Source organism: Gordionus sp. m RMFG-2023, chromosome 1 (genome assembly GCF_954871325.1).
Source record: "Gordionus sp. m RMFG-2023 chromosome 1, tfGorSpeb1-WG-v2, whole genome shotgun sequence".
In the NCBI taxonomy this organism is placed as follows: domain Eukaryota; kingdom Metazoa; phylum Nematomorpha; class Gordioida; order Chordodea; family Parachordodidae; genus Gordionus; species Gordionus sp. m RMFG-2023.
Genome location: NC_088775.1, coordinates 24,040,958 through 24,067,926, shown reverse-complemented (window position 1 = coordinate 24,067,926; position 26,969 = coordinate 24,040,958). Strand labels below are relative to the sequence as shown.

General features: G+C 29.3%; 2 protein-coding genes across 3 annotated transcripts in view; one reads left to right on the top strand and one right to left on the bottom strand.

Moving 5' to 3' along the window:
• LOC135929153 (G patch domain-containing protein 1-like) overlaps positions 1-8,295 on the top strand; it is a 56,742-nt gene extending 48,447 nt beyond the window's left edge. For both annotated transcript variants that reach the window (XM_065465753.1, XM_065465706.1), the window contains exon 18: positions 7,948-8,295. In XM_065465753.1, coding sequence (XP_065321825.1) covers positions 7,948-8,174 — 227 coding nt within the window. In that variant the 3' untranslated portion in view covers positions 8,175-8,295. The remainder of the gene's footprint in view (positions 1-7,947) is intronic.
• Positions 8,296-15,396: 7,101 nt separating this feature from the next.
• LOC135923797 (SUMO-conjugating enzyme UBC9-B) lies at positions 15,397-26,554 on the bottom strand. Its single transcript, XM_065458777.1, has 4 exons — positions 26,442-26,554; positions 20,577-20,843; positions 16,146-16,225; positions 15,397-15,595 (listed from the first exon to the last, which is right to left on the bottom strand). Exons 1-4 carry the CDS (start codon positions 26,505-26,507, stop codon positions 15,529-15,531), a joined length of 480 nt encoding a protein of 159 aa, XP_065314849.1. The 5' UTR covers positions 26,508-26,554; the 3' UTR covers positions 15,397-15,528.
• Positions 26,555-26,969: the final 415 nt, after the last annotated feature.

The window sequence follows — 26,969 nt, the reverse complement described above, 5'->3', positions numbered from 1 at the left end:
GGGGAGCATCTTACTAATACTGAATTTGATGAAGCATAATATAATACAAGAATTGGGTATTTTACAAGGTGGTGATAATCAAAATATTTTGACTAATATAGTAAATTTCAGAAGATAGCCATAATATGTGGAAAGTTGTAACTTCCATAAGAAACAATCAAATTTCGGCCTCAAGTTGGTGGAATGCATTTTGCCCACCTTGCCCATTAAGAGAAGTCGCTAATATTTTACTAACATTTCCTAGTTCGACTTCTTCTTCTGAAAGAAATTGGTCGGTTTGGGGCAATATTCACACGAAAAACAGAAATAGATTAAAGGCTTCTACAGCAGGAAAATTAGTAAGAGTGTATCATAATTTAAGATTGATTAAAAATATTAAAGAAAATAATGATATTGAATATGAATCGGAACAAGACTCTGCCACGGAGGGTGAAACATTGACTATAGAATGAATTAAAAAATATTATGATATTTATTATTATACATAGATTTATTATAATATTATATAAATGCAAAATAAAGTTAATATTGGTGTAAAAAACATTTATTTGAATTTGACCATATTTGACCGGTCAAATATCGGTCAATTGACCGAATTGTATTTGACCGGTCAAATGCACAACCCTGATTGAAACCCATTATAAATAATATAATTATTAAAAACAGGTCGCATTATATATAAATCAATGTTGAAGTAATATATGTATAAAATATTACAATAACAAATTAAATACTTTTAGAAATATGAATTTTTCAAAATATCGATTTGGGAAAAATTTGGGAAAGAATATGAGTAAATCTCAATATGGCAAACGATATTTTTTTTTAAATATTAAATAAACATCTTTTATTTTTTTTATTTAAAAAAATAATGTTAAAGATATATAAAAATAATTAATACATTTTAGGTGGGTTAAATTTTGTACTATTATGCAAAAATTTGAAAAATGTGGTGGGTTATATTTTGTCCTAGCGTGAATGAAAGGGTTAATGGAAGGATAATAAATTAGCATTTCTTATGAATTTTGACTTTAAAATCTCTAGCTAAATGTTATTTGTACTGTTGAATTCTGCTACTTTTGTTTTACCAAAAGAAAAGTAATCATTATTTTCTTTATTAGATATTAAATCTATAGGTGTTAAAGTTTGATCTTGATATTATGCTACTGATACTAAATTTAAGGCTTCTTCTAATAATATATTTTGAAAGTGTATTTTTTATCATCCGACTCAGTCCATAAGTTCTTTAAATATGGATGTGATAATGATGTCAAAAAAGCCTCATTATATTCATCATAGGAAAATATCCCAAATCTTTTACTCATACCATCTTGGAAAGCTTTTAACAAAGGTAGACAAGACAATATTGTAAACTTGAATTTTTAAATAAGTCTTTTTTTACCACAAAAATAATGGGCGCACTAATTCCTCATAAAATATACTACACTACCCTTGTAGTTTGTCTAATGCAATTGATACTGGGCTTTTAATACCTTAGAATTTCATAAATAATATCCTTTTCTTTAAAAATGGGACAATGAATTGTTTCAAATAATAAATAAATTTAAATGTGATTTATATTTTAACTATGTAGTCAAACTATCGTATAGACAATTCCACCTGGTTATGCATTATCTTACTTATCTTTTCAAAAGATTTGGGCCTTCCACATGCATTTCATAATTATATACATTTTCCCATTACTCTAAAGTGAATCCTTCAAAGATTCCTTGAGTTTGGTATTGCTTGGTAATTAAGAATAAAGTGTGGCAGGTACACTTGTGTCTGCTTAATCTTATTTTGTTTATTTCATCGAAAGATTAAATAAAAAATTATGTACTAACCATCATTGATTTCTGGAGCATATATAACATGGTTCATGTTATTCTTTATTGCAATCAAATAAACCTTTTATACAAATAATATTAATCATAATTAATCTAATAACAATATTATAATAATACAATCATAAACATCCTTAACCCATTCCATAATCACTAGCAATTATTCTCTAACTTTCTTCCATCTCGAAAACCTTATTATGTCGATTGGTTATTCTTATCTATCAATACCCGTGTTCGGTAACTAATCACTGAATTTTCATTAAATTCTAGTAGGTCATCCTCATCCCCAAAATCATTGTCAAGATTATTTAATTTTGCATCGACTTGACAAAATTGGATGCATTATCCATAACAGTAACAACTAGTTTATCAGAAATCCCATTCTATATTCTTCCAATAGCTCTGCAATTTTATCAAATAAGTGTTTCAGGCATTCTTCCATGACAAGGCTCTTGATTGCTTTCAAAGGTTTCCTCGTGTAATCTCTAAAAATCATAAAAAATAATGAGCTGCTATTCTCATAAAACTACCTGTTTTTGTAGACCACAAATCTGCCGTGGACGGAAATATGATTGAGCCTTTAAAATACTTGTTTAACTATCTATTTGATTCAGAATTTTCCTCCATACTACTTTGCAAAGTCCTCCTTTAAAATTTATATATTAATATATACTTCCATCGTTGTATTAAAATCATGCTGTTCAACTAGGCTCAAAGGGTTAAACCCCTTAACAATTACAGCACATATCAGCTTATCAATTTTATTTTGTGTAATTATTGGTGTTATTTCATTAATGGCATTAAATGAAGTTGAATTATATTTTTATTGTGGTGGAGTTTGCAGGTTTTCTTCGCTGCTTTTTTAGATATAACTTATATTGGAAATAAATGCCTAAAGGTCATCTCTAATTAAAAAAAAATATATAATTATATTATAACATAAATAAAATTATCATATAAATAATATATTTTAAAATGTTTAACAAAATTTTTAAATGATTTTTTTGAACCCTTTATCATTTTTTTGTTTGTACATGTTTGGAATTTAGCATGTGCATTGTCTTTTTTGACTTAAATTCTTCTCCGTTTAATGGCTATTTCTAGGTTTACCCAGGTTGGCCAGTTTTCCCTATGATTTAATCATTAGGAAATTTTGTAGCAAGGTTTTTACAAATATGAAATTTTTAAATTTGGGATTTGATTTAAAGGAGTTCATCTCCATAATTTCATTTTCACTACCTTCTTCACGATCATTAATGTTAATCATCCTACAAATTAAAAAATGTCACATAAAATTGTAATTTAGTTACATTTATATGTAAAATATATTCTTTACTTATTTCATTTTGGTGTTGTTAATTTTTTTTTATCTATTTATCTTAATGTAAATTTTAAATTTTCCAGATTTTTGTTGTCAATATATTTAAAATATGGCGGAAAAAAGAAAGGACATTAATACAAGATTATATTCTTTGATATGTAAATTTTTTAAACATGAATATTAAAAGAATCTATATCTGTTTCTTTCAAGAAAATGGAAAAAATACAAGATTCTTTTCAGAATTAAGGATCTTAGATACAGATACTAGAATCTTATTTAAAAGGTCAAAAAGATACTGAGTATAAGATACAAAAAGATCTTGTATCTTATTTGTATCTCAGATACAAGTATTCGCGGTACTGTCCAATTGACTAATGTATGTAGACGTGATTGACTTTTGATTGACATGATTCAAAATCCGATATAATGCAGCTCTCATTTATACTAGCCAAGAAACCCGATAGTGTAACCTGCCGCATAACCCTTCATAGCCTAGTAGAAAATTTGAAAAACAATGTAGGCTTTATATGAACCGCAAATTAAATATGATACATCTCAATAATTCATTTAAAGCTTATATATTTTAAATTTTAGGCATTAAACAAACTATATTTTAGTGATTATAAATATTACTATTAATCTTAACATTTTATTATTTTATCAGTTTTTCAAATGTCATAAAAGAAATTCGTAAAAGTGATTGACATATGAAATGCTATAATATGAAAAAAAATATATAATTCAAAATTTCTTTTTTAATATATATATTTTTTTTAAAAAATAAATAAAAGTTATATATTCATAAAAAAAATGGATAGTATAGAATGTTTATATAAGGAATATTTTTATAATTTTAATACAATTGTAAAAAAATGTTTTTTTATTGTTATATGTATTTTTGTTACATGAATGATTAAATGGGACCTATTGTCACACAAGTGCTAAACAGTTATACTTCATTTACTACAAAGTGAAAATAAAAATTATTTTACTTTACTTAAATCAGTAGCTAGAAACAAAGTCATTTATGGATTCCTGTTCCATTCCCACTGTACCCATTTTGTTCTGAATAAAAAATAAATTTTATTTTAAAAAAAGTCACATTATAATACTATATTAACTAATAATAATATTATGTGAAGCAAACTGGAATAAGAACAAATATCTATGACTGAGCCATTATAAATATCATGGTTGTGCATTTGACCTGTCATATGATTCGGTCAATTGACCGAAATTTGACCGGTCAAATATGGTCAAATTCAAATAAATGTTTTTAACGCCATTATTAACTTTATTTTGTATATATATAATATTATAATAAATCTATGTAACATTAAATTTCATAATATTTTTTTAATTCATTCTATAGTTGTTTCGTCCTCCATAGAAGAGTCTTGTTCCGATTCATAGATAATATCATTATTTTCTCTAATATTTTTAATCAATCTTAAATTATGGTATACTCTTACCAATTTTCCTATCGTAGAAATCTTCAAACGATTCTGTTTTTCGTATGAATATTTCCCCAAACCGACCAATTTCTTTCTGATGAAGAAGTTGAACTAGGAAATGTTAATAAAATATTGGCTACTTTTCTTAATGGGCAAGGTAGGCAAAGTGCATTCCACCAACTTGAGGCCGAAATCTGATGTTTCTTATGGAAATTACCACTTTCCACATATTTTGGCTATTAAATATGCCGCTTTTAAAATTTATTATAACACTTAAAATATTTTGATTATCACCCTGTAAAATACCTAATTCTTGTATCATATTACACGTTTCATCAAATTCAATTCTAGTAAGGTGCTTCCCTTGATATTGAGGGTCCAATAAATAAGCTGCATTGTGGGCACATGTATTTAGATCATTTCTTCTCTTTTCAAACATAACTTTAATTTTTTTTTCTTCAGATAGAGAAAATATAGAATTATGGCATGATTGTATTATGTATTTTTCCAAATTAAGCATTTCGTTTTTTACATGAGCTAAGGTACATTTATCCCCTTGCACTTTCAACAATGAGGTAGCTAAAGGTTTAAGTATATCTAAAAATTTTAAATTTTTTGTCCAAAATATTTCTTCATCTAATATATTATTTGTAATCTCTATAGGACAGATATCACATATAGCTTCTTCGACAACTGATGCTTTAAGTGCCTTTTTACATATTTGTATTCGCTCAATACATTTTATTGACGATCCCCATCTTGTTTGGCTAAAATGTAGATGGTATACCATGTTGATTCCTATTACGGGAAAATACTAATCGTCCGAAATCGTGAAAGAATAACTGCAAAGTATGCGCTGCACAACCATAACATTGTATATGATTATAAATAGATTCAGATTTTAGAATTCTCCAGGCTGCTTTCATGTTAGCGGCATTATCAGTAACTAAAGAATATATTTTTACCGGATTCAATTCATGAATTATATTTTTAAATTCCTTGGCAATATAATCTGCCGTATGACGATTTTTCTCAGTATTTAAAAATTTGTAGAATACTGGAACAGGCGTCATCACCATAAAATTAATAATACTCTCGTTTCTGATGTTGCTCCAGCCATCTGATACAATTGATAAGTGAGGAGATTTATCTATTATATCTGCAACTCTCGCCTACATATCTCCTGAAGCTTTGTCTAATAGATAACCAGCCAGCTGCCTTCGCCTGGGTAAAGTGTAAATAGGACGTAATTTTTTAAAGAATTCTTGGATGTAGGGATTTTCAGATGTGGAAAGGTAAATTGCTCGCATATACAGCCTTTGCAAACAATTGATCTAGCTCAATTTTTTCTTTGGGATTAATTCTATAAAACTGGTTATACAAGATTGAGTTGCATTTAATCGCCTTGTTTGTAGATTGATTGGAGATAATGGAATCAAATTTTCTTGAGTCACAAGACAAAATATTGTCAATTTGATAATCATTCTCGATAATTTCACCCTTTTCTTCGTAAGAGCTAGAAGTATTACAGACTACATTTATGGGATTTTTTGTAGAGGTTGAAATTTTGGAATTTGAATTAAATTTTTCCTTAATTATGGCAGGGCACATAGTAGAGCTGCTTAAATGCTTGACCATTCTATCAACGTGGGTAATATAGGACATCTTGCAAAACCTGCATACCGCTTTAACTGATTTTCCATCGCTTACTTCTTTAAAATGTTTCCAAACTTGATGCTTTGGTTTGACCATAATCTCTAATATATAAAAATTTAATTTAAAAAGATTTTGATTATTATAAAGTTAATCAAACTTAATTTTTTATAATTATCTCTAATTATTTCAATAATTTGGTTTAATATTATAATATAATATAAGAAAATATATAACATTTTACCAGAATTGAATAAATTATTTTGTAAATCTGACCAGAACAAATAAAAAGAAAATTAATTTTTATATTCAAATGTAGCAAGTGGAAGTAAAATAAATGAGAAATAATATAATTTATACTGGGCGAAATATTAAATAAATTTAAATTTATAATAAACCATGAGCTAAATTATTGTATTTATTTATTTTAGTAACAAAAAAAATTCTTTTGTTTTGGATTATTTATCATGCAAGTATATTGAAAATAGATTGTAACTTAATAAGATTGATAAACATGCTTTTAATGCATACTAGTTAATTTATCAAAATATTTTAGAGTATTTGACCGGTCAAATACTCCTCCGGTCAATTGAGCGACATGCCAACCCTTATAAATATTATGTAACAAATTTAAATTTTATTATAACTTTTCCTGTAATGTTCTTATTCCATCATTTCCCCCAAGCTCCCGCCATAAATTTGTTATTGAAAAATGCACATCAATATACTTAAAAAATTTTAAGTATTCACAATATAAAATCCTTTTTTTTGGGGGGGGGGGGGGGGGGGTGCTCATAAATTCTATTTAAGCTCTCATGGGTTAAATTATAAAATATATCGTATATTATGCTATTGTTTTAAGTCAAATATCACATTGTTTTGCCATTATAATAAAAAGACCTTATTATTAGTCTCAGGGTTGGTTGGTGATGTTAGATTCTATCCTCTCGTTTTATAACATGGTAGATCTCAGTCGTCACTAGTGGAGGGGGGGGAGCCAAGGGACTCGAGCCCCCTGAAAAATGTGAAGAGCCTCATCAAAATTTTAAGGTAATTTAGGATGGTAGCTATTTTAAAAAAAGGGAATTTTATGTAGCTAAAAAAAAGGTTATTCAGGATAATGTTAGCTAAAAAAAAGGTAATTTTATAATTTTAGATCATGTTAGCTAGGAAAAAGGTAATTTATGATAATGTTAGCTAAAAAAAAGGTAATTTTATAATTTTAGATCATATTAGCTAGGAAAAAGGTAATTTATGATTATAATTTTAGATCATATTAGCTAGGAAAAAGGTAATTTATGATAATGTTCGCTAAAAAAAAGAAGGTAAACCAAAATACTTATATTTATCGGGAGAATTAAATTTAGTAGCCCACACGAACATGATTTTAATTCAAATTTTAGTCATATTTTTTATTATCTGAGCGAGTCTTATTATTTTATTAAAAGAAAGTCATGAGTACAGGTCCATTGACACCTTTTCTTAGAAAACAGACAAACTTGGCTAATATAGACAGCTATATTCCTTCTGGATATAAAAAGTTGGAACTAATCAATTATTTAGAAAATTTATTGATTTCAATTTATCTCTGCTTTTTTAAATACCAAAACCTAAGATATATCTATATTTTACGATTAAATATCTACTTATTTTCAAAATAACAATGTTATTATAGAATATCACTCTTCCACTCAAGTCTTTTCTTCACAAATCAAGAATTCGGAGTCATCAGACCTTAGTCATTCTATAACACATTCAGATACACGAACAAATATATACCCAAAAACTAACAAAGAAAACTCCGAGTCGGGTGGCGATGATAAAAGGGAATTGGAACGTGCCAAAGTCGTTAAAAAGGATAAAAGAAGGAAAAGACAGCATAAAACGCGAAATCATAAATGAATTGTATATAGCCTTTTAATAAAATCATTTACATGGACTAATAAGTGTGAATGTATCCACGATTAGTCCTTTAAAATATTTATTATTAATGTTTTAAATATGATTGCCAATATGTGATATATCATTAAAAATAATTTTTATTACGACTTTAATAATAAAAATTTATAACATAAAATTAAATGTTAATTTTTATGAAATAATATTTCTCGTTAGATAATATATTCATTTCCCTTGGCAAGATACCTAAATCAGATAACCTTAAAATCTATCTAAAGTATATACAACTTGAAATAAAAGTATCGATTTAATTATCACTACTCCACATTATTTAGTCTGTCAAAACTTAATAGCACCTCAAACTTCTAATGCTGATCAAGGTAATAAATATAATTATACTGTTGAATCAATATTTTAACCTTAGCCCTCAATCTTCTAGTTCTGTTTCCACAGACCATCAAACTTTTATTTCAATATGCCTTCATTATATCCTTTAGGGATAGAGAGTATAAATATTTTTAAGGTATGAGGTAGGAAGTATTTTTTCTCTCATATAGACGTTAATAAGAAATAAAAAATAATTTATTAAAAAATTAAGTAAACTACAATGTTTCCTTCTCAAAATATAAATAACCTAAATTTTAATTTTCCTTGGGGGCAATTTAAATTCATGATTTCTTATACATTAAAATTTTTTATGCTTAGCTATTATCTTCATATCAAGTTTATTGTTTTAACTTTGTATACTAAATTTAATAGAGATTAGGCAAATTACTAGTTAATTAGATAAGAAATATTCTTCGTGGTTAAATTTTATAAGGAATTTAAAAATATAAATCGAAAAGATTTTTCTTTAAGAGTAATTTAATTATTTATTTAATATTGGCAATAAAAAAAAAATAATATACAATTTACATTATTAATTTATTATAATTTATATAAAGCGTAATATAAAATATATGATATAATAACGATCAATATAATAGTAAATTTCATTAATATGTCAATTTAAAAATTAATCACATTTGTTAGTATATCTTTTAAGGATAAATAATAATATATTTTAATAATATAAATAAATATATAGTAAATTGATATAATAAATTGAGCATATGATTTAAAAGAATTATGAGTTTTCATAGTTTGCCCTTCAGTTTTTCTTCTTCCATCTGAATATTCCTCTCTTGTTCTTAATTGCTTTTCTCATCGCCGATTCTGTGATTAAGGTTTGGTTCTTTTGTTGACTTCCATCTGAATATCCCTCTCTTGTTCTTAATTGCTCTTCTCATCGCCGATTCTGTGATTAGGGGGTATCAGTCATTGAGAATATGAAGCTGAGGTAATTGGATTATATTATATTGAGGGCTAATCTTTGGCGTAGGTAGTAACCCTCGTTGGGATCTTCGGTCCTAGTAGAGATCCGTTTCCCCAGCTCTTTAAAGAAAGCCAGGGCATGAGAGCCGAACGACGTTAGAGTCGAGCTGAGGTAATTGGATTTTATTATATTGAGGGCTAATCTTTGGCGTAGGTAGTAACCCTCGTTGGGATCTTCGGTCCTAGTAGAGATCCGTTTCCCCAGCTCTTTAAAGAAAGCCAGGGCATGAGAGCCGAACGACGTTAGAGTCGTGGCGATTAGTGGTAGGAATGTGTAATTGGCCGGAAGCGATGGCGAATACTTAGCGAGTTTATTCGTCTTGGCGTCTACTAGAGCATCTCTATTTATATTGGAAGGGGCAAGGGGATCGATGCATGAGAAATACCAGGTTAGAAATTCCCCCCTCTTCCAAGGGATCATGGTAGAGCCATCGGGACGCTTACCATCAGAATTGTAGAGTCCAGTAGGTTCGAGGGTTGATGGGATACCGGCAGATTTTAGGGCCCTGGCATGCATTTTGAATGTCTAATGAATCTGCCTCTACAGCGCTTGCAGTGTAAAGAGTGACGGCCTTTGGAGTTGACCGGCGTTTGACAAAGGATGCAGTGATAGGGTATTACCATATCACAATTAAGTCTTAGACCGATGGCGTGACGTAGCTCATCATTGCTTAGGAGCTGGTCAAGGTTTCGCGATGGAAAAGCTTCGAGAAATTCATATCCGCTGTCTGCGGAAATGGAGAAGAGTAGAGAATGGTCCTCGGGTTGGCTCCTCGATTTAAGGTATGCAACGAAGTTGCTAACTAGAGGCTTATCCCAGTCCTTCTGCAGTGCCGATGAGGGAGGATCGACTAATGAAAGAGATTTCCATAGATCAATTGCCTGGGGAAGTAAAGGGTAAGGATGTTTTGTGAGTGCGTGTATGATGGGCTCGCAGGACAGGCGAGAGGATATGAACGCACTAAAAGAGAGTAGGGAAGGCGATCGTATGCCAATGCCGCCGGATTTGGTTGGCAAGGTAGCTTGTAGCCAAGGTAGGTCTCCGAATTTGAGATTGAGTATATCCTCTGTGAGGTGTTTAATCTCTAGCTCGTGTGCAGCGAGGTTGACGTCGTATTGGAAGATACGTGATGATCGGAGTGTATATAGAATTTTTGGGATTAGGAGGTAGTTCTTTAATAGAAAGAACGCTTGGTGGGCTGGGAGGCGAGATAGTGTACCGCGCATAAGGGATATCTCTAGTAGAGTGTCGGCGAAGAACTTGACAAAGGACTCGTCTTTACCCACTGGAGATCCGAGATGTGTTAAGAAGTTCAATGGTGTATGATTGAACATTGGATTATAGTTGAGGTCGATGATTCCAAGAGGACAATATTCGCTCTTGTCTTGATTGAATCGCAGTCCCAAACTGCTCTCGCTGAATTTTATTATTTCGACCGCCTTCATAACTTCGCTGGGTGAGCCGCCTAGTATACCATCGTCGATATACCAGTTATGAAGGTTTAGTTTACATTGATCATTTATGCCTTGTATTAGGCTATTAATGCCCAGACAGTATAAAAAGGAGCCTAGAGGGTCACCTTGTTGTATTCCACTATTAGAAGGAATCAATTTATCTCCAAATTGAAGATGCGATGGACTAGCATAACAATCGAAGATGAATTGCGAGTATTCTGGGTAAAGGGTAAGGATAGGATTAAGAAACGCTGTACGTTTTAGAGAGTTAAAAGCGTTTGAAAAATCTATCTTAATTAGGATATCGTCACTGGGGTCTGTTTGTAGATACATTCTGGTTATGTGTAGGGATACCTCACATCCCCCTTTTACGTTGACTCCTAATTGATTAGGGCACAGGTGATTGGATACTGTGAACAATATTCTGCTCACTACTAGCTTTGCGGTTAATCGGCGCCAAGTGGTCCCAATAGCGATAGGGCGAATATCTTTATTAGGTTTATGGAGGGCGATGAGTTTAGCTCCATAAAGGAGTGGAATAATGGCGGGTGGTAAGCCTCCAGCAAGCATACGGTTGATAAGTTGAGTAATTTTTTCCAAAACGTCGCATTGTTGTGTGATATAAGGTGCGGTTAGATCCTGTAGGAATATTGGGCGAAACCCATCAACCCCCGGTGAAGAACCGCGTTTGAAGGAGAGGATAGCCTTTCTAACCTCGCTTGAGGTAAAAGTGGTTGCAATTAGAGGAGCTTCGGGGTAAGACGGTATTTCGTCCTTAAGATCGTGTGGGTGGTGTTTTAGGAGAAGAGCTTGATAAGTTGTTTGATCGTAGGGAGCTAGCTTATTGTCAGATGTTGCCAGTCGTATGGAGGATTTAACATTCAGGTTATCCAGCTTTTTAGATATAAGCTTGACCTTGGTGAGTAGGTCGTTTTTGTGATTTTTATCAGTGTCATCACCTTTAAAAGATGTGGAAAAGTGATTAATAGGTAAGGGGTAGATAGTAGCATCCTTGATTTGCTGTGTCAGAGATTTTTTGCTGGCAGGATCAGGAACTTGCAAGGTAGTAAAGGCAAATGACAGGGTGTCTAGCCCAATGACATATAATAATACCTAGACTGACGATTCATTCATTAAAATGCATTTTTAAGCGTGTTAAAAGCAAATCAGCTGAACCCCCCATTTTGGTAACCTTTATAATAATTATTTTCATGTTAAAAACTAATATTAAATTGATAACTTACTTTCTTATTATCTAGATGATCAGGCAATTCTTTAATAAAGTTTGCATCAGATATAGGATAAAATTAGGCTCTCGTTTAAAATTTTAATATTTATTACAGTAACCAAGATGGCGTCTTAGCTGATTTGTATTGATGTACACTTTTAATGAATGAATCGTCAGTCTAGGTATTATTATATGTCATTGGTCTAGCCAGTGTTTTGTGGAAGAATAATTATTTATCAAGGAAGTCAAGTTCTTTGAGAGGTGTTTGGCAACTTGAAGTCTTGCTCCAATAGGTATTCGTGAAATCACAAATGGTTTTGGTGTGACTAAAAATATTTCTGTGGAGTCGGTTGGATTGAAAGTGAGAGCATTTTCGGCGGTTGAGGTGGGGACTATTGGGCTAGTAGGCACATCAGTCAACGTGGGAATGGTAACTATAGGTTATGCGAAGGCAAGGGCAGAAAAGGCATTTAGGGTTCGAGGGATAGCTGGTGATAAAATGGGAAGCCCAGATTGAGGACATTTTATCTTCTGGTTTCGATGAGATGGCAATAGCCCCAATTTGGTTACTTTAACGAGTTTATTACATAAAGGGCAGTTAGATTTGGTAGAAGCTGTGCTGAGGTCTGGTATGCTCATGAATTAAAATTTTTTTATCAGTTTAAGAGTGAAAATGTTGGATTTTATTTTTATCTACAAATATGGGTTTCTTGTGGGTTGGTATATTAAGGAAGTTTAATGAGTTATTTTTTTTGATTTTTGATAAGATTTATTCAATATTTGAGGTTTGATTATGGAAGATGATTTACTCAGAGTATAATTATGTACAAGTGATCATATAGAAATCCCACTTTCAATATCATTTTCTGGATAAATATTTGGTGAAATATTTTTAACTGAATAAATGTTTGGCAATTTTTGATAAGATTTATATAATATTTGAGGTTTGATTATGGAAGATGATTTATTCATAGTATAATACGAATTATTTGATATTCGATTCGTATTTTACGAATAACACAATTATTCGATTCGAAATTTCGAATCGAATATGAATAATGAGGAAAATTATTCGTATTATTCGAAATTATTTATAAATAAATATTCGTAATTATTCGCAAATATTTTATTGCAAGTAAAATAAAAAGAAGTAATTAAATTTTCCTAGTGGATATCATTTCGTTTTATTTTATTTCCTATTATCAAATATCAAATCATAACAAGTTATATTTGCTGAAAGTTTAATGGAAGAAAAGGAAAAGCTTCAAAGTAAAATATAATTATTTTATTTTGATTGTTTCTCTTTAATCATTTTTGATGTTATGAACAAGTCAAAACATTTTTACAGAGTGTGCCTCTTTCCCATATTCTCGAGCTCATGGCAGATAAATAACTAAATTTTTTTGACTAGTTCTTATTATTTGATTAGGAAAATCCTTTTCCCATTTAGTAACCTTATTTTTGGCAAATTTTAAAGACAATCTAATTCAGATAATGCATTATAATATCTTCATCCTCAATTACATTGTCATAATCACCTCTAAAAATTATATTAATAATTAAATAAAGGAAATTTATGCTACTAAAGTATTTTTAATAAATAAAATCTATAATGAAATACTTTCTAAAATTTTGTTATATTTTATACGCAAAAATGACAATTAGTTTAGAGAATCCTTAAAAGTGTCATCTTTAAACATCTGTAAAATTTTTTTTGCAAAATATTTTATAAGCTTTAGAAAAATTTTCATATCGAATCGAAACAAATAATGATTTTATTATTCGTACGAATACGAATAGCGCAATTATTCGATTCGTTTTTTTGTAGGCCTAAGAGTAATATATATATGGTTTATGATTAATTTTTTTAGAAAAATCAAATATATAAAAAGCGAAGCGAACCGTTATAAATTCTAAACCGTACCAAATAAAAAAAACCGAAATGGAACAAAATCTTTATAAAATTATAAACTAAAAACCGAACCGCTATACTTAACGGTTCGAAACTCTGGTTTAAATAATTTGATTTTTTTAGATCAATATATCTCATAACATGGCAAATTGGTCACCAAAGAAATCGGTATAAATATTGGTGTTAATTTTTTTTTGATATTAAACATTTAGTAAATAAAATTGAGATTTTTATTTAAAAAAAATATTAAGAAATAATTAATGGGACCAACATTAAAAATGACTTTTATTTAATCATCCTTTTGTTTTATATGAATAAATTTCAATTGTATTAGATATGAACCGAATTGACGTAAAGGACTCAAAATTCTAACAAAAACAGTAAAAAAAAAGTAATGGTCAAAGAAAAATCGGGCGGCACAGCTAATATTGATTATTTTTAAAGATAATCGGATAAGCTCATTATCATTTAAAACGCGAATAGATTAGAATAAAATATATTTTATTTTTGGTACATCCTTTTTTATAAGATTTCAAATAGTAAAAGGAACAATGATTGTTTTTTTTTCTAAATATTTTATTAGTGATGGGAATCAGGTTAACTTGGATTAAACCTCAAGGTTAAAGAAAGTTATAAAAAATTAACTAAGATTTTTGGCGTACCCCCAATCACTTATAACTGTTTTTATTCAAATAAATATATTTTGAAGTTGATTCTATAATAATTTAAATAAAATATTTTTAATCAAAAATATTAATTTTAAGTTTGCAATAAGATTGATATTAATATTATATAAATATGATTTCCTAAAATTTGCAACGAACATACCTAGAAATTAAAATGGAAAAACGCTTTGGAATACTTAATTATTATGGGAATATACTCATTTCATTTTTAAAATGAGTAAAAAAATAACATTAATTGACAATCATTGCTTTAAACATTTTAATATTGGATCAGATCAAAGTTTCAAGTTGAACAGCCCTAGATTTATGTGGCAAAAATATAGCTAATACTTAAAATGAACACTCCATTATATTTTTTATGAAATAAAATTCATCTTACCCTTATTACTTTCGTGACCACAAATCTAATTGGATATATTGTAAAATTCTAGTGAATATAGTTTTAAAAAAAATTGGTACAAACAGGGTTTTATATAAAACTTATTACTTATGAGTCAAGAAACTATTTACAATATATATCAAGAAAATATTATGATTTTTTTTTCTGAAATAATATATATGTATTTATAATATCTATTAAAAAAATAAGGATCAAATGATATTTATAAAATGTGTTTAAAAAAACAATAATTTTAATATTAAAAGAAAAAATAATGGAAATATCCAATTTCTAAATTTTATCAGAATGTTTTTGGATGTAGTTCACTGGATGCTTGTAAATTGCTTGGCTTGATGTCTAACCCTTTTTTCGTACTCCATTCTGTTGGAGCTGTTTTTATATATAATATATGAATTTTATATTCTATTATTGTTTACATTTAATATATATTTTAAAAAAAATTATATAAATAAAAAATCGTGTATTTTAACAGAGTAATGTTCCTAAAATTTAATGCACGTTATTTTTTCAGTAAAGTTGGCATTACTTAAAAACATAATTTTAACTAATGTTGTTAAAAAAACTCGATTTTTAAAAACGACTATACCAATACTAGTCAAAAAATGTTATGAAAGCTTGGAGATTTTGTTCAGGAGATTTTGTTCATAGATGACAGAAAGGGTTAGACATCTATTAAAGAAATCTTGAGACTTGTGTAATATTATTTTGTCTAAAATCTTAATTCAAAATTGGCTAAATCGAACCGTTTAATACTATTCAACAAAAAATGTTTAAAAACAATATAAAGCATTTTATGCGTTAATTCCGTGTATCAGTGGTGTACCCTAAGATCAGCTGGGTTAACAATCTAAGGAACTAGACTAACGAAATTAAGAAAAATATTTTAACAGACCAGACTGGCCTGGCACTTAAGATTTACCAGTATATGGTGTAAGCGTCAGCTTGGGCTGGATCCTTGATATTTGGTTCATTTAGCAAATCTTGAATACCCAATAATATCTGTTTTAAAAAATAATTTATAAATTATAATAAAAATTTCGAACTCCCAATTTAGTCTTAAGTTAAAGTATCGTAATGTTCAGAGGCAGTGCTGATAAAAAACTCGATTTTGACGATTCTTAAAATAGGTAATTCAAAAAAACTAATATTACCAGAAACTTTCAAGATTTCCCTGCAAAAGATTTGGTTCTTTTTTAGTAAATCTCAAAGCTTATGTAATCTTTGTTTTACTAAAGTTTTTTAAAAATAAACGAAATCAAGGTTTTTAAACATTAATCGGAGGATACCTTCCGCTCCCTTATAAAGTAACCATATTAATTGATCATAAAACTATAGAAAAGGCCCATTTCGATCATTTAGGGCTGCAATAGGCCTCATGAAGGCCCACTTAGATCACGTAGATGCTTTCGGCCTCATGAATTGGCAAGTTGGCTCAAAAAATATTGTGTTTTCTTCTATTTTTCCTTGTTAAAGAAAGATAATCGGTTGCAAAATATTTCAGCATTTCCATAAAATATTTTGATTTTATATTATAATAAATTCAATGCCCCCCCCCCAACGCCACTGAATAGATTATACCTAAAAAGAAATTATTCTATTATTCATATTTTAAGAATATTAAAATTACTTGATTCGAAAATTTGAATTGAATAAGAAGAATATATTTTTTAATAAATCATTTTTTATTTAAAAAAATATATAACGTAAAAATATTTTTAAAAAAACAAATATATTGAAATTTTAAAAAAAATTAAAGGAGAATGCTAAGTAAATAATTCGGGCCAAGAATTTTTAAAATTAAATAATTGAACCGAATTTTGTGATAGCAATATTTTGTTTTAGTTTATAAAGAGATATATGATTTTTTCCTTATGGATATCGAAATCGTAGATTCAAAGCGGCTTGCCTAAATGAGCAGGATGATGTAGCTAAGATGAGGAGAAAGTGGTTATCACCCATCAGGTAAGAATATTGGCATTTTAATAACTAGCCCTGAGAAAAGAATCATGTATATTATTAGAAGGGGAAAAGATGCAATAAAATCCCAGACCAAGGGTTTGCCTGATACAAATGGGACTATAGTTCTGTCGTCAGCGCGTTTTTTATCTATGCTGAAGGTGGGTTCAGGAATGTAAGGGAGATTTGTGATACTTAGAAATTTAGCAGTAAATGCATTTATTTTGTTATTGGATTAATTTTTGATATGAATTTACAATGGAGTGCATGCATGACGTCCAAAACAGTCTGAGGCCTGATTACATTTGTTGTAGTATTGGTTTTAAATTGTTATGCCAAGGCGCAAACTGATTGCATAATGAAAAGTCGGCAGCTATAGGTTGATTATTTAAGATAACGGGATAGGAATCGAGCCATTCTTGGCCGGAGTTGTCGCAATTAAGCACACTGAGGAGGAATTTGTATTGGTGATTATCGCTCATGAAATAAGAGAAGGAACGAGATACCAATCCTAGATCCCAGTCTTTTTGCTTTGATCAATCTGGTGGAGGTGTATTTGGCAAGGTATTGATGTCCCAGCAATTTAAAGCTTCGTCCATCAAACAATCATTATCAATTGAAATGATTTGGGAAATAATTTTTTTATCTATTACTCGAAATATTAAATATTTGAAATTATTCTTAAGTATTTAACATGTTCCTTGTGAAACTTTTTATTTTTTTGATTTTTTCCACATCAAATCTTTTTTTAAACTTGAATAATCAAATTTAATTTTCAAATCGAATATTCGGCGAATCAAATCGAGTGTTTATTATTCTTACGAATAGAAAATTATTCAATTTATAGGCATAGTAGAAATGTACTAAATCAATTTTTTTATTTATTAACACTCTTATATGTAGAATGTAAATTTAATTAGGGATTTTAAAAATTTATTTTTCAAAAATAATAAGAAAAATATGCTTACAAAATATAAAATTGGATTATCAGATTTATAAAAAATAAATATGTAAACACATTGATTATTAAGCATAACCCCTTTTTTAAAAAAAATAAACATTAATATATTTATTTTTTAAAAACTGACTAAGAATATGCCAGATTCCGTATCATATCAATACCGCGAAATGCATTATAGCGAATGCATTATCGCGAAAAGATATTATAGTGAATGCATTACAGCGAATGTATTACCGCGAAAGCATCTAACGAATGTATTAGAGCAAAGACATTACCGCGAATACTTTATCGTGAATGCAATATCGCGAATGCATTACAGCGAATGTATTATCACGCATGCAATAGTGATTTATATTTGACAAATGGTTGATATAATTAATAGAGGTATTTAAATTCTTTACTACTTATCCACTTACTTTCTAATAAGGAGTTCATCATAATGTATTTTTAAATATAATTCTTTAGATTCTCTAATTAATATATTGCAACTCATTAGCAGGTTCAGACCTTTTTCAAAAAACCAGAAATTGATGTTTCTATATTTATTTAACGTAGTGTTTTTAAATTTTAAAAACTCTAAAACTGTCACTTGCTATTTAAGAAATTTAATAATTAGATTGTCGTTTTTTAGAAAATTTAAAATACTAATATTTGACAAAAAATAACTTAAGACCTTCATTTAATTTATTTATATAAAAATGGGCTAGAAGTGTTCCCAATGTGTTGATCTACAGCCGGACGTCACCTTTTTTTCAAATTTTTTTCGTAATAATAAATTATAATGCAAAATAATAAATTAATCTATTCTTTTTTTTTCTTGTATAACACCTAAAAATAAACGCCAATTTGATTATTTCTTGAGAAGTTATGGGCCACATTTTATCAATTTTTATTTCAAGTCTGTAAGATTCAAAAGATTATAACCTTTTCGGTATATGGAACCCGTATTTTGAGTTCTCGTTAAAGCTTGTTGATTCCACTTTTTTCTATAGAATTCAGGAATTATACTTCATTCCAATTTTTCTTCTCATGGCATAATTTTATTGTCTTTAAACAAATAATTAGAAAAAAAGACTCGTCAGGAAGCAAGAATCAATTAAGGAAATCATTATTCTATTGTTTTTCCCAATTCCTGAGTCACAATAGTCGCAATTACATCATCAGAGATTACATGAATTAAGTTCTGAGATGTGTAGCCATTCAATTCGACAATTTATCTATGATGCTAAATATTTTTGATGTCTTGTTGTGTTAAGCTTTGACCTTTTCTTTTTAATTAAGCAATAAGAGAACTTTATACAAATTTATTATCAAAATATGCTTAAGTAAATCCCTTACAATTAAAGCATGTTTTGTAAAAGAATAATATAAATGATTTCCGAGAACTAACTATCTGTTTGGCTCAATGTTTTAAATAGGATTTTTCTTAGCGCCTTGCAAATTTAATTTATTTCAGCCAAAGCTCCATCCAAAATTTTTATTTATTTTAGCCTAGCCATTATTTTAAATTTTAGTCCTTGCCTGTCCTGTCCCAAATTTAATTGAAAAATATAACTATACGATTTAAACTATCGATATAAAAAATTAATTCCAAACTATCAATCAATATAAAAAATTAAAACCTTTACCCTAATCCTAGAGAAATCTATTTTATTGCTTAGAACTTTTTTATATATTTTGAGTCAAAAAAATTTAAAGCCTTAGTCCTATTTTCAAGAAAAATGTTTTTAAACCCATGCTTGACTTTAACTTAATTTCCAGGTTCAACTATGTCTGTCTAAAGGCCGATAAATAAAAATTGTAATTTTCATCAAACTCCATTCCCGATATTGTAACTGATGTAATTTATTTAAGATAATGCATTCGCGCTAATACATTTGCGATAACGCATTGGCGATCATACATTTGCGTTAATGTTCGCGCTAATGCAGTCGCTACAATAAATTCGCATTATTATTTTCGCGATAATTCATTTTCTATAATGCAGTCGCGGTAAGGCTTTTGCTGCAATGCATTCGCTATAATACATTCGCGATAACACTTTTGCGGTAATACATTAGCGCTAATTCGCTATAATATTTTCGCTTATTATATTCACTATAATATTATTTTGCGGTAATCGACATGCGGTAATGCATTTGCGATAAAACATTTCGCGCAAAATTTTCGCGGCATTGACATGTAACCACCAGATTTAAATCTGGGAAGATTTGGGCCCAGTCTAGCACATTTCTAATGAATAGAATAAATAAAAATTATTAAATTATCAGTTACTTTGGAATATTTAAATTATGAAAAGGGAGAATAAAACAAATATCTTGATTTTGTGATATTATTTCCTAATTCTAGATCCAAAAAAATCGATTTTATCTTAGAGCCAACCAATGAAGGTCATATAAAAAGGAATGAGTTGTGAAATATAAGAAAAAAAACCTGCTTAATGGAGAGTGCAGGCCTCCAATCTTTTTCTTCGTCTAAGAGAGACAAACAAACAGTTCCAGAGGGGTATACGTTGGGATGGAAGAGGGGCGGTTCAAATTTGCACTTAGGCGGTGTAGACGGAAAATCGTCTTTGAATACCATCCTTAGCTTGAATAGGCCTCCTTCCCAGGGGGTACTCTTTTTCCCTGGTATGGCGCATTCCCAATTCATTAGGTTTAAGGTTCCATCTGTATTTTTTACAGGTTTAGCTACAAATCCCTGAAAAAATGAAAGTATGGATATAAACTTTAAAAAAATATATTATTGCTCATATAGCATTTACAAAATAATCATATTTACTATACTACATGTATATAAAGTAAATATAGACGGTGTCACAATCACTTTAGTTATTTGCCAATATTTTATTGGAAATTGAAATTGGTATTATTTAATCAGTACAATAATAAAATTATCAGTACCATTTTTAATTTAACTATGAGCATTATAAAGAATTCAAAATCCTAGGGTCAAGTTCTATAGCCAGTAAATATATATTTTTATAGTATTTTATTAAATCATTAAATTATTCTTTCCCTATAAACATTTTAGAAGCTGATACGATATTAAATTTTTATGGGTCAATTATCAATCTAATATCATATCTGATTTTATCCTTTATACAAATTTACTTTATTATATCAAAAAACCAGGGATGTGAACCCTTCGACAAAAAAAAAGGGTCCGGGTTCGGGTCTGGGAATAAATTTAAAAAGGACCCGGGTCCGGGTTCAGAGGAAACATAAAAATAATGACTCAAAATAAGACTTTTTTTCATTCATTTTTTATTATACTTCAATATATACACATTTATAATTCGAAATGAGATAATTTATATTTTAAATATTTTATTCAATCGCACAATCATGATATCTTCTAAAATATCATCCTTCAGATTTCCACGTAAATTAGTCAACGATGAAAATCCACGTTCTACGCTTACCTAAAATAGATAGTCATTTCTATAATACATAAATTATTGTCCTTGTGTCGCCGGTACAGCCATGACGATTCTAGAAAAAATATATAATTCTGGATATATTGAAGAATTTTTCTCCCAGAATTTTAAAATGTTTGCATCTCTATTTATTCTCATAACTTCCGAGAACTTTTCTATTAAAGATACAATAGATATTTTTTGCTCCTTTCTATCAGATGATGATTTAATTTTTTTTTCTCTATCTAATAGTAAAATTTCCAGATCATCAATATCGTTATCATTATAATTGTTATCGCTACAACCAGTAGATATTGTTGTAACCACCAATGTATTGTAAATAATAGAGTTTTGGGTATGCCATAAAAATCCGATAAACGTAATTGTTCAGCTTGCACACTTAATGTTGTTATTTTTAAAGGAACCAGCACACTAGTAAGCTCTTTTACTTGATTCCAATCATTTTCTGAAAAAATGATTTCACATGCTCCTATGATAAAATCATTACAGAAATCTTTCAAACTTAATAATCGCTCTAGCATCATACACATAGAGGACCAACGTGTTGTGCAATCTAAAATTGCCATTTACCTTTTCATGGATTTTAATATTCTAACAATTGTGGGAGTTCTTAAATATTTTACAACATCCCTTGCTTTATCAATTATAGTTTTAAAGTGACTATTTTTTAGGGAGATTCCACGAAAAAAATTAATAAAATTTTATATTATTTTTTAAAAATTATATTTTTACATTAATTAAAAAAAAAAAAATTTTAAGTTAAAAATTTTTAACACCCTGAACCCTTGGACCCTCCACTTTTTAAAAGGGTCCAGGTCCGGGTTCAGCCAAAATACGAGGGTCCAGGAGGGTTCAGGGTTCACATCCCTACAAAAACAAAGTGCACAACATAAATACAATATGGGAGAATGTTTATTAATTCATTATTCAATTGTCCATAAAAAAATTAATAGGTTCCATTATTAATTTATTTATCTATTCTTTGTTATATTTTTTAAATATTGGATTGGGGAATTTTATATCAGCCAATAACTGATATTTAAAAGATGAATAATTGGCAATCCGATCTGACAAAAAATATTGGTATATCTCTAGTAATTAAATTTTTTTTTAAAAAAAGAGTTTTTACTTCTGAATAGTCAAATATGGTATTTAAATACTGATATTCTGAGATGCTGACTATAGATAATTTAATATCAGTATTGGTCAATACTTTTAATTTAATCATTAATCCTCATAAAAAATTTGACAAGAAAAAGGAAATTGATCCATAAATTTCTAAAACTGATAAGAAATATTACATTTATATAACTGGCTTTACCCCCCCCCTCTCTCCTTCCTTCACATTTCTAAAAGCACATTCCTCCACAAATTACAATTATCAGCATACAAGAAATGCCATTTTATTTCTTGTGATAAGAGAATGTGAAAATTGAATGGATTCAGTAATTTACCAGAGAAATCCTGTACTTTGAAATTATTTAGTTTATCATAAAAAAAGCTCAAAACATTCATTTTGTATCCTCTAAAAGTGTAATAAGTTCTTTTAATTATCAGCTCCCATAAGGTAAGCTTTCCTGATAAATAAAAGCATGCTTAATATAGAAATATTGCTATAATTTCTTTCAAGATCAGATTAATCTTTATTCCTCTCCCAAACAATATACATTTCATTTAATAAATGGCATGGCATCAAAACAAGAAGATTATATAATTTAAGAGCAAAAAATGGGAATTGAATTATGGCTTTATATATTGTTTTTTTTTGTTAGGAATATAAATAAAACAGAGAAGATTTTTAATATAAGCTAATCAAAATAGTGGCATAACTTGCAGTGAACTGGCAGGGTGGTATATTGGATTCATATATAATAATTTTTAACTCAACCAAAAAACAAGTTCACATCAAGCTAAGTTAGAAAGAAGGGAGATAGAATGGTTAGATATATATGTGGGGCATTCGAGAAAGAGGAAAACAAACAGAGATGAATTGAGGTAGAAGAAACAATAGGTAATTTCATGAGAAGAAATAAACTGAGATGGTTTGGTGAAGATGTTGAATAGAAAGGAAAGGACAATTAGTTGAATGATGTCATTGATTGGAAGTTAAAGGAAAAAGACCCAGAGGGTGTCCAAAAAAGGCTGGATAAAAGTGATAGATTTTTTTTTCTTTCTCTTTAGCTTTCACCTTTTCTGGTGGTAAGCTCATTCAACATCTCTCTCCATTTTATGTTATTAATACAATCTCTTTTATCTAATTTATACTTCTTTATATTGGCTCTAACTTTATGGCCCCATTGAAGTTTTGGCCTTCCTCTTTTACGTTTGCCCATCACTTCCAAACTCTTAACTTTATTTCCTATGTAGTTCATAGGCCTTCTCATTGTGTGCCCATACCACCTAAATCTGTTTACCATTAACTTAGTCTTAATGGGCACTACCTTTAAACTACTTAGTATTCTTGTACTGCACACTTTATCCTTTCTTGTTACCCCAGCAATCATCCTCAGCATTCTCATCTCCATGGTTTGTAGACTTCTCTCGTCTGATTCTTTGGTTGGCCATGTTTCCGAACTATATAGAATAGTTGGTTGTATTATGGAACTGTAAATTTTTCCCTTTAATTTGTGTGGGATTCTTTTATCAAATAGCACTCCAGATAAAGATCTCCACTTTAGCCACCCTTGATTAATCTTACTCTTTATCTCTTTTTCTATTGTGCCGTTTGTTTGTATAGTGGAGCCCAAATATTTGCAGCTTTTAATTGCCAATATCTGCCATTCATTTATATCAATACTCTCTGTTTCATCTCCTCCTATCACCATATACTCCATCTTTTCTCTATTTATTTTTAATTCGTGCGTTTCTAGGATATTTATCCAACTTACTAGTCTTTCTTTCATTTCATCCTTAGATTCGGCAAGTATCACAATATCATCTGCAAATATCATATTCCACGCGACTGTTTGAGGTATAGACTGTGCTAATACATCTATTACTGTAATGAAGAGAAGTGGGCTGAGAGCCGACCCTTGATGAACTCCTTCGGCTATTGTGAAGCCTGCTGAAGTACCTGTTGTGCTACGGACCATTGTTGTACGGCCCATATACATATCCTGTATTATTCTTATATATTTTTCGGGAACATTTTTGTGGCGTAGCACCCACCAGATAAGTTTTCTTGGGATTCTATCAAAGGCCTTTTCTAGATCGAGAAAGACCATGTGTAGCTTTTTGTTCTTTTCCCTGTATTTTTCACTCATTTGTCTAATTGCGTGGATAGCATCGGTTGTTGATCTTCCAGGCATAAAGCCAAACTGAGTCTCTCCTATTTCGATTATATCTCTTAATTTTTTTTCTATAGTTTTTTACAGTGTGACATTAGTTTTATGCCCCTGTAATTTTGACAATTATGTGGATCCCCTTTATTTTTGAAGATAGGAACTAGATAGCTCTGCCTCCATTTTTGGAGAACCTCTTCATTTCCAAGTATCCTATTGTATAGATTTGTGAGGAAATGTATTCCATCATCTCCTAGTGCTTTAAGGCTTTCTATTGGAATATCGTCTGGACCCCTAGCTTTGCTGTTTTTCATATGCTTGAGGCATGTGATTATTTCTTGTTGTGTTATAGGTTGTACAAGGTTTTGTCAAGGAGGGGGTTCGTTTAGATGCAGTATGTGCGGATTAAAGTTGAGAAGCTCCTGAAAATATTCTCTCCATCTACTCATTATTTCTTTTTCCTTTATTATCATTTCCCATCTTTATTTTTGATTACTTTCGGAGCTCCGTTAATGACATAAAAATGCTAGTATTAACCCAGGGCTACAGAAAATGGATAGAGGATTATGGAAAAGGGCAATAAAGGCCAGCACAGACCTGTCCAGCTCTTGGAAATTTTTTTATCAAGTTTTTTGGCCTGGTTTGTAAAAATTTTACCCAACTAAGCCTGTAAAATATATTATGTAATAAGAGTCAGTCTATAATAATTTTTATAAAAAAAACATGTAAATTTGCCTAATTATCTACCATAAAAATATTTTGTATAATTTGTCTGGCCTAATCTTAAATTGTTTTAGCCAGCAAAATGCAGGCCAGGCTGCTTATCCTAATAATCTATGGAAGATTGGGAGGGAGTAATATTAGAATTATATTTAAAAACAGAATTTTAGCAAGGAACTAAGTAATTTTCTTTTTAGCATTTATGGCAAGGAATAAGAGAGATGCACATATCCTATATAATTACTTAGTAGCAGTATCAGGCAGATACTCACAGCATTGGCAAATACTTTAAATTTTAACTGACACTCAAATGATAATACCCTTCATAATTTTTTTTTTTTTTAAATTTAGTCTTTATTTAGCTAGTTTTTAAAAATTAATCTAATATCTAATAGAAAAATGGTGATATTAATATTTTAAGAAGTTTATAAATAATGAATAAATAAAAAATGATAATTTTGATTAATTTTTTTTTAAAAATACATTATTTTTGGTCTTGGGAATGAGTAAATATTCACTAATATAATGTTAGTAACTGTGATATTTGCTCTAAAAAAGTTGTGGGAGTGTATCTCAGAAGAATAATTTGTATATAAAACAATAGTTATGGTTAATGTACTACATTTGTCACAAGGTTTTTCTAAAATATTAATTGGCTGATGACTATTTTATTGTCAAAATTAATGAATGAAGTAAAGATTCATGGGGGACCCTCGAAAATGCTCAAAGTAAAAATGAAAGATTCAAACAATGTTTTAGACTCAAAACTCATAAATTCTATAAAAAATTAACTTTATAATAAACTATTGCATAATACCTTTTGTACATATATATATTTATTTTTAAAAAAAAATTTACAAAAGGATGGTCTTTTCTCCATGCTTTTCTTTCTTCTGAAAGTCTGCTAATAGCTATTCCGCTCATTTTTTCTTTCAAATAAGAGAATATTAATAAATCCACGAGAAAGAGTATTATAATAAATTACAATTAATAAAAAATACACCAAATAATATATTAAACATTGTAATAAATGGGCGTAGTATATTATTTAAAAAAGGAACATTCTAAGAGTTTCTTATTATTATAAAAAATTATTATTAAATCTTATATGATTATGATTAGAATAACTGTAAATATATATATGATCTACTAAATCTATCACAGTTTTCTATTCCGTTTTCTAATGGCTATGGACAGGTAGAAAAAATAAAAATATTTATGGATATTCTAGCCTTATATGATGGGGAATTAATCTTAGGGGTTTCGCATTAAATAAAAATGATTTAGCAGATAAAAGAAAACTGGCGGACTTATCCACTGTTAAATTTTATAAAAAGAGTTCAATATTCTGTTATTTGTTTTATAGGTGCCAGCTTTCTTTTATAA

Coding starts and splice junctions, on each gene's coding strand:
- LOC135923797 (XM_065458777.1), bottom strand. CDS start 26,507: ATGAGCGGAATAGCTATTAGCAGACTTTCAGAAGAAAGAAAAGCATGG. Junction 20,844..26,441: donor GGAGAAAAGACCATCCTTTT/GTAAATTTTTTT, acceptor TCATTTTTTCAG/GGATTTGTAGCTAAACCTGT. Junction 16,226..20,576: donor CTGCACTCTCCATTAAGCAG/GTTTTTTTTCTT, acceptor TTTTTAAAACAG/ATATTATTGGGTATTCAAGA.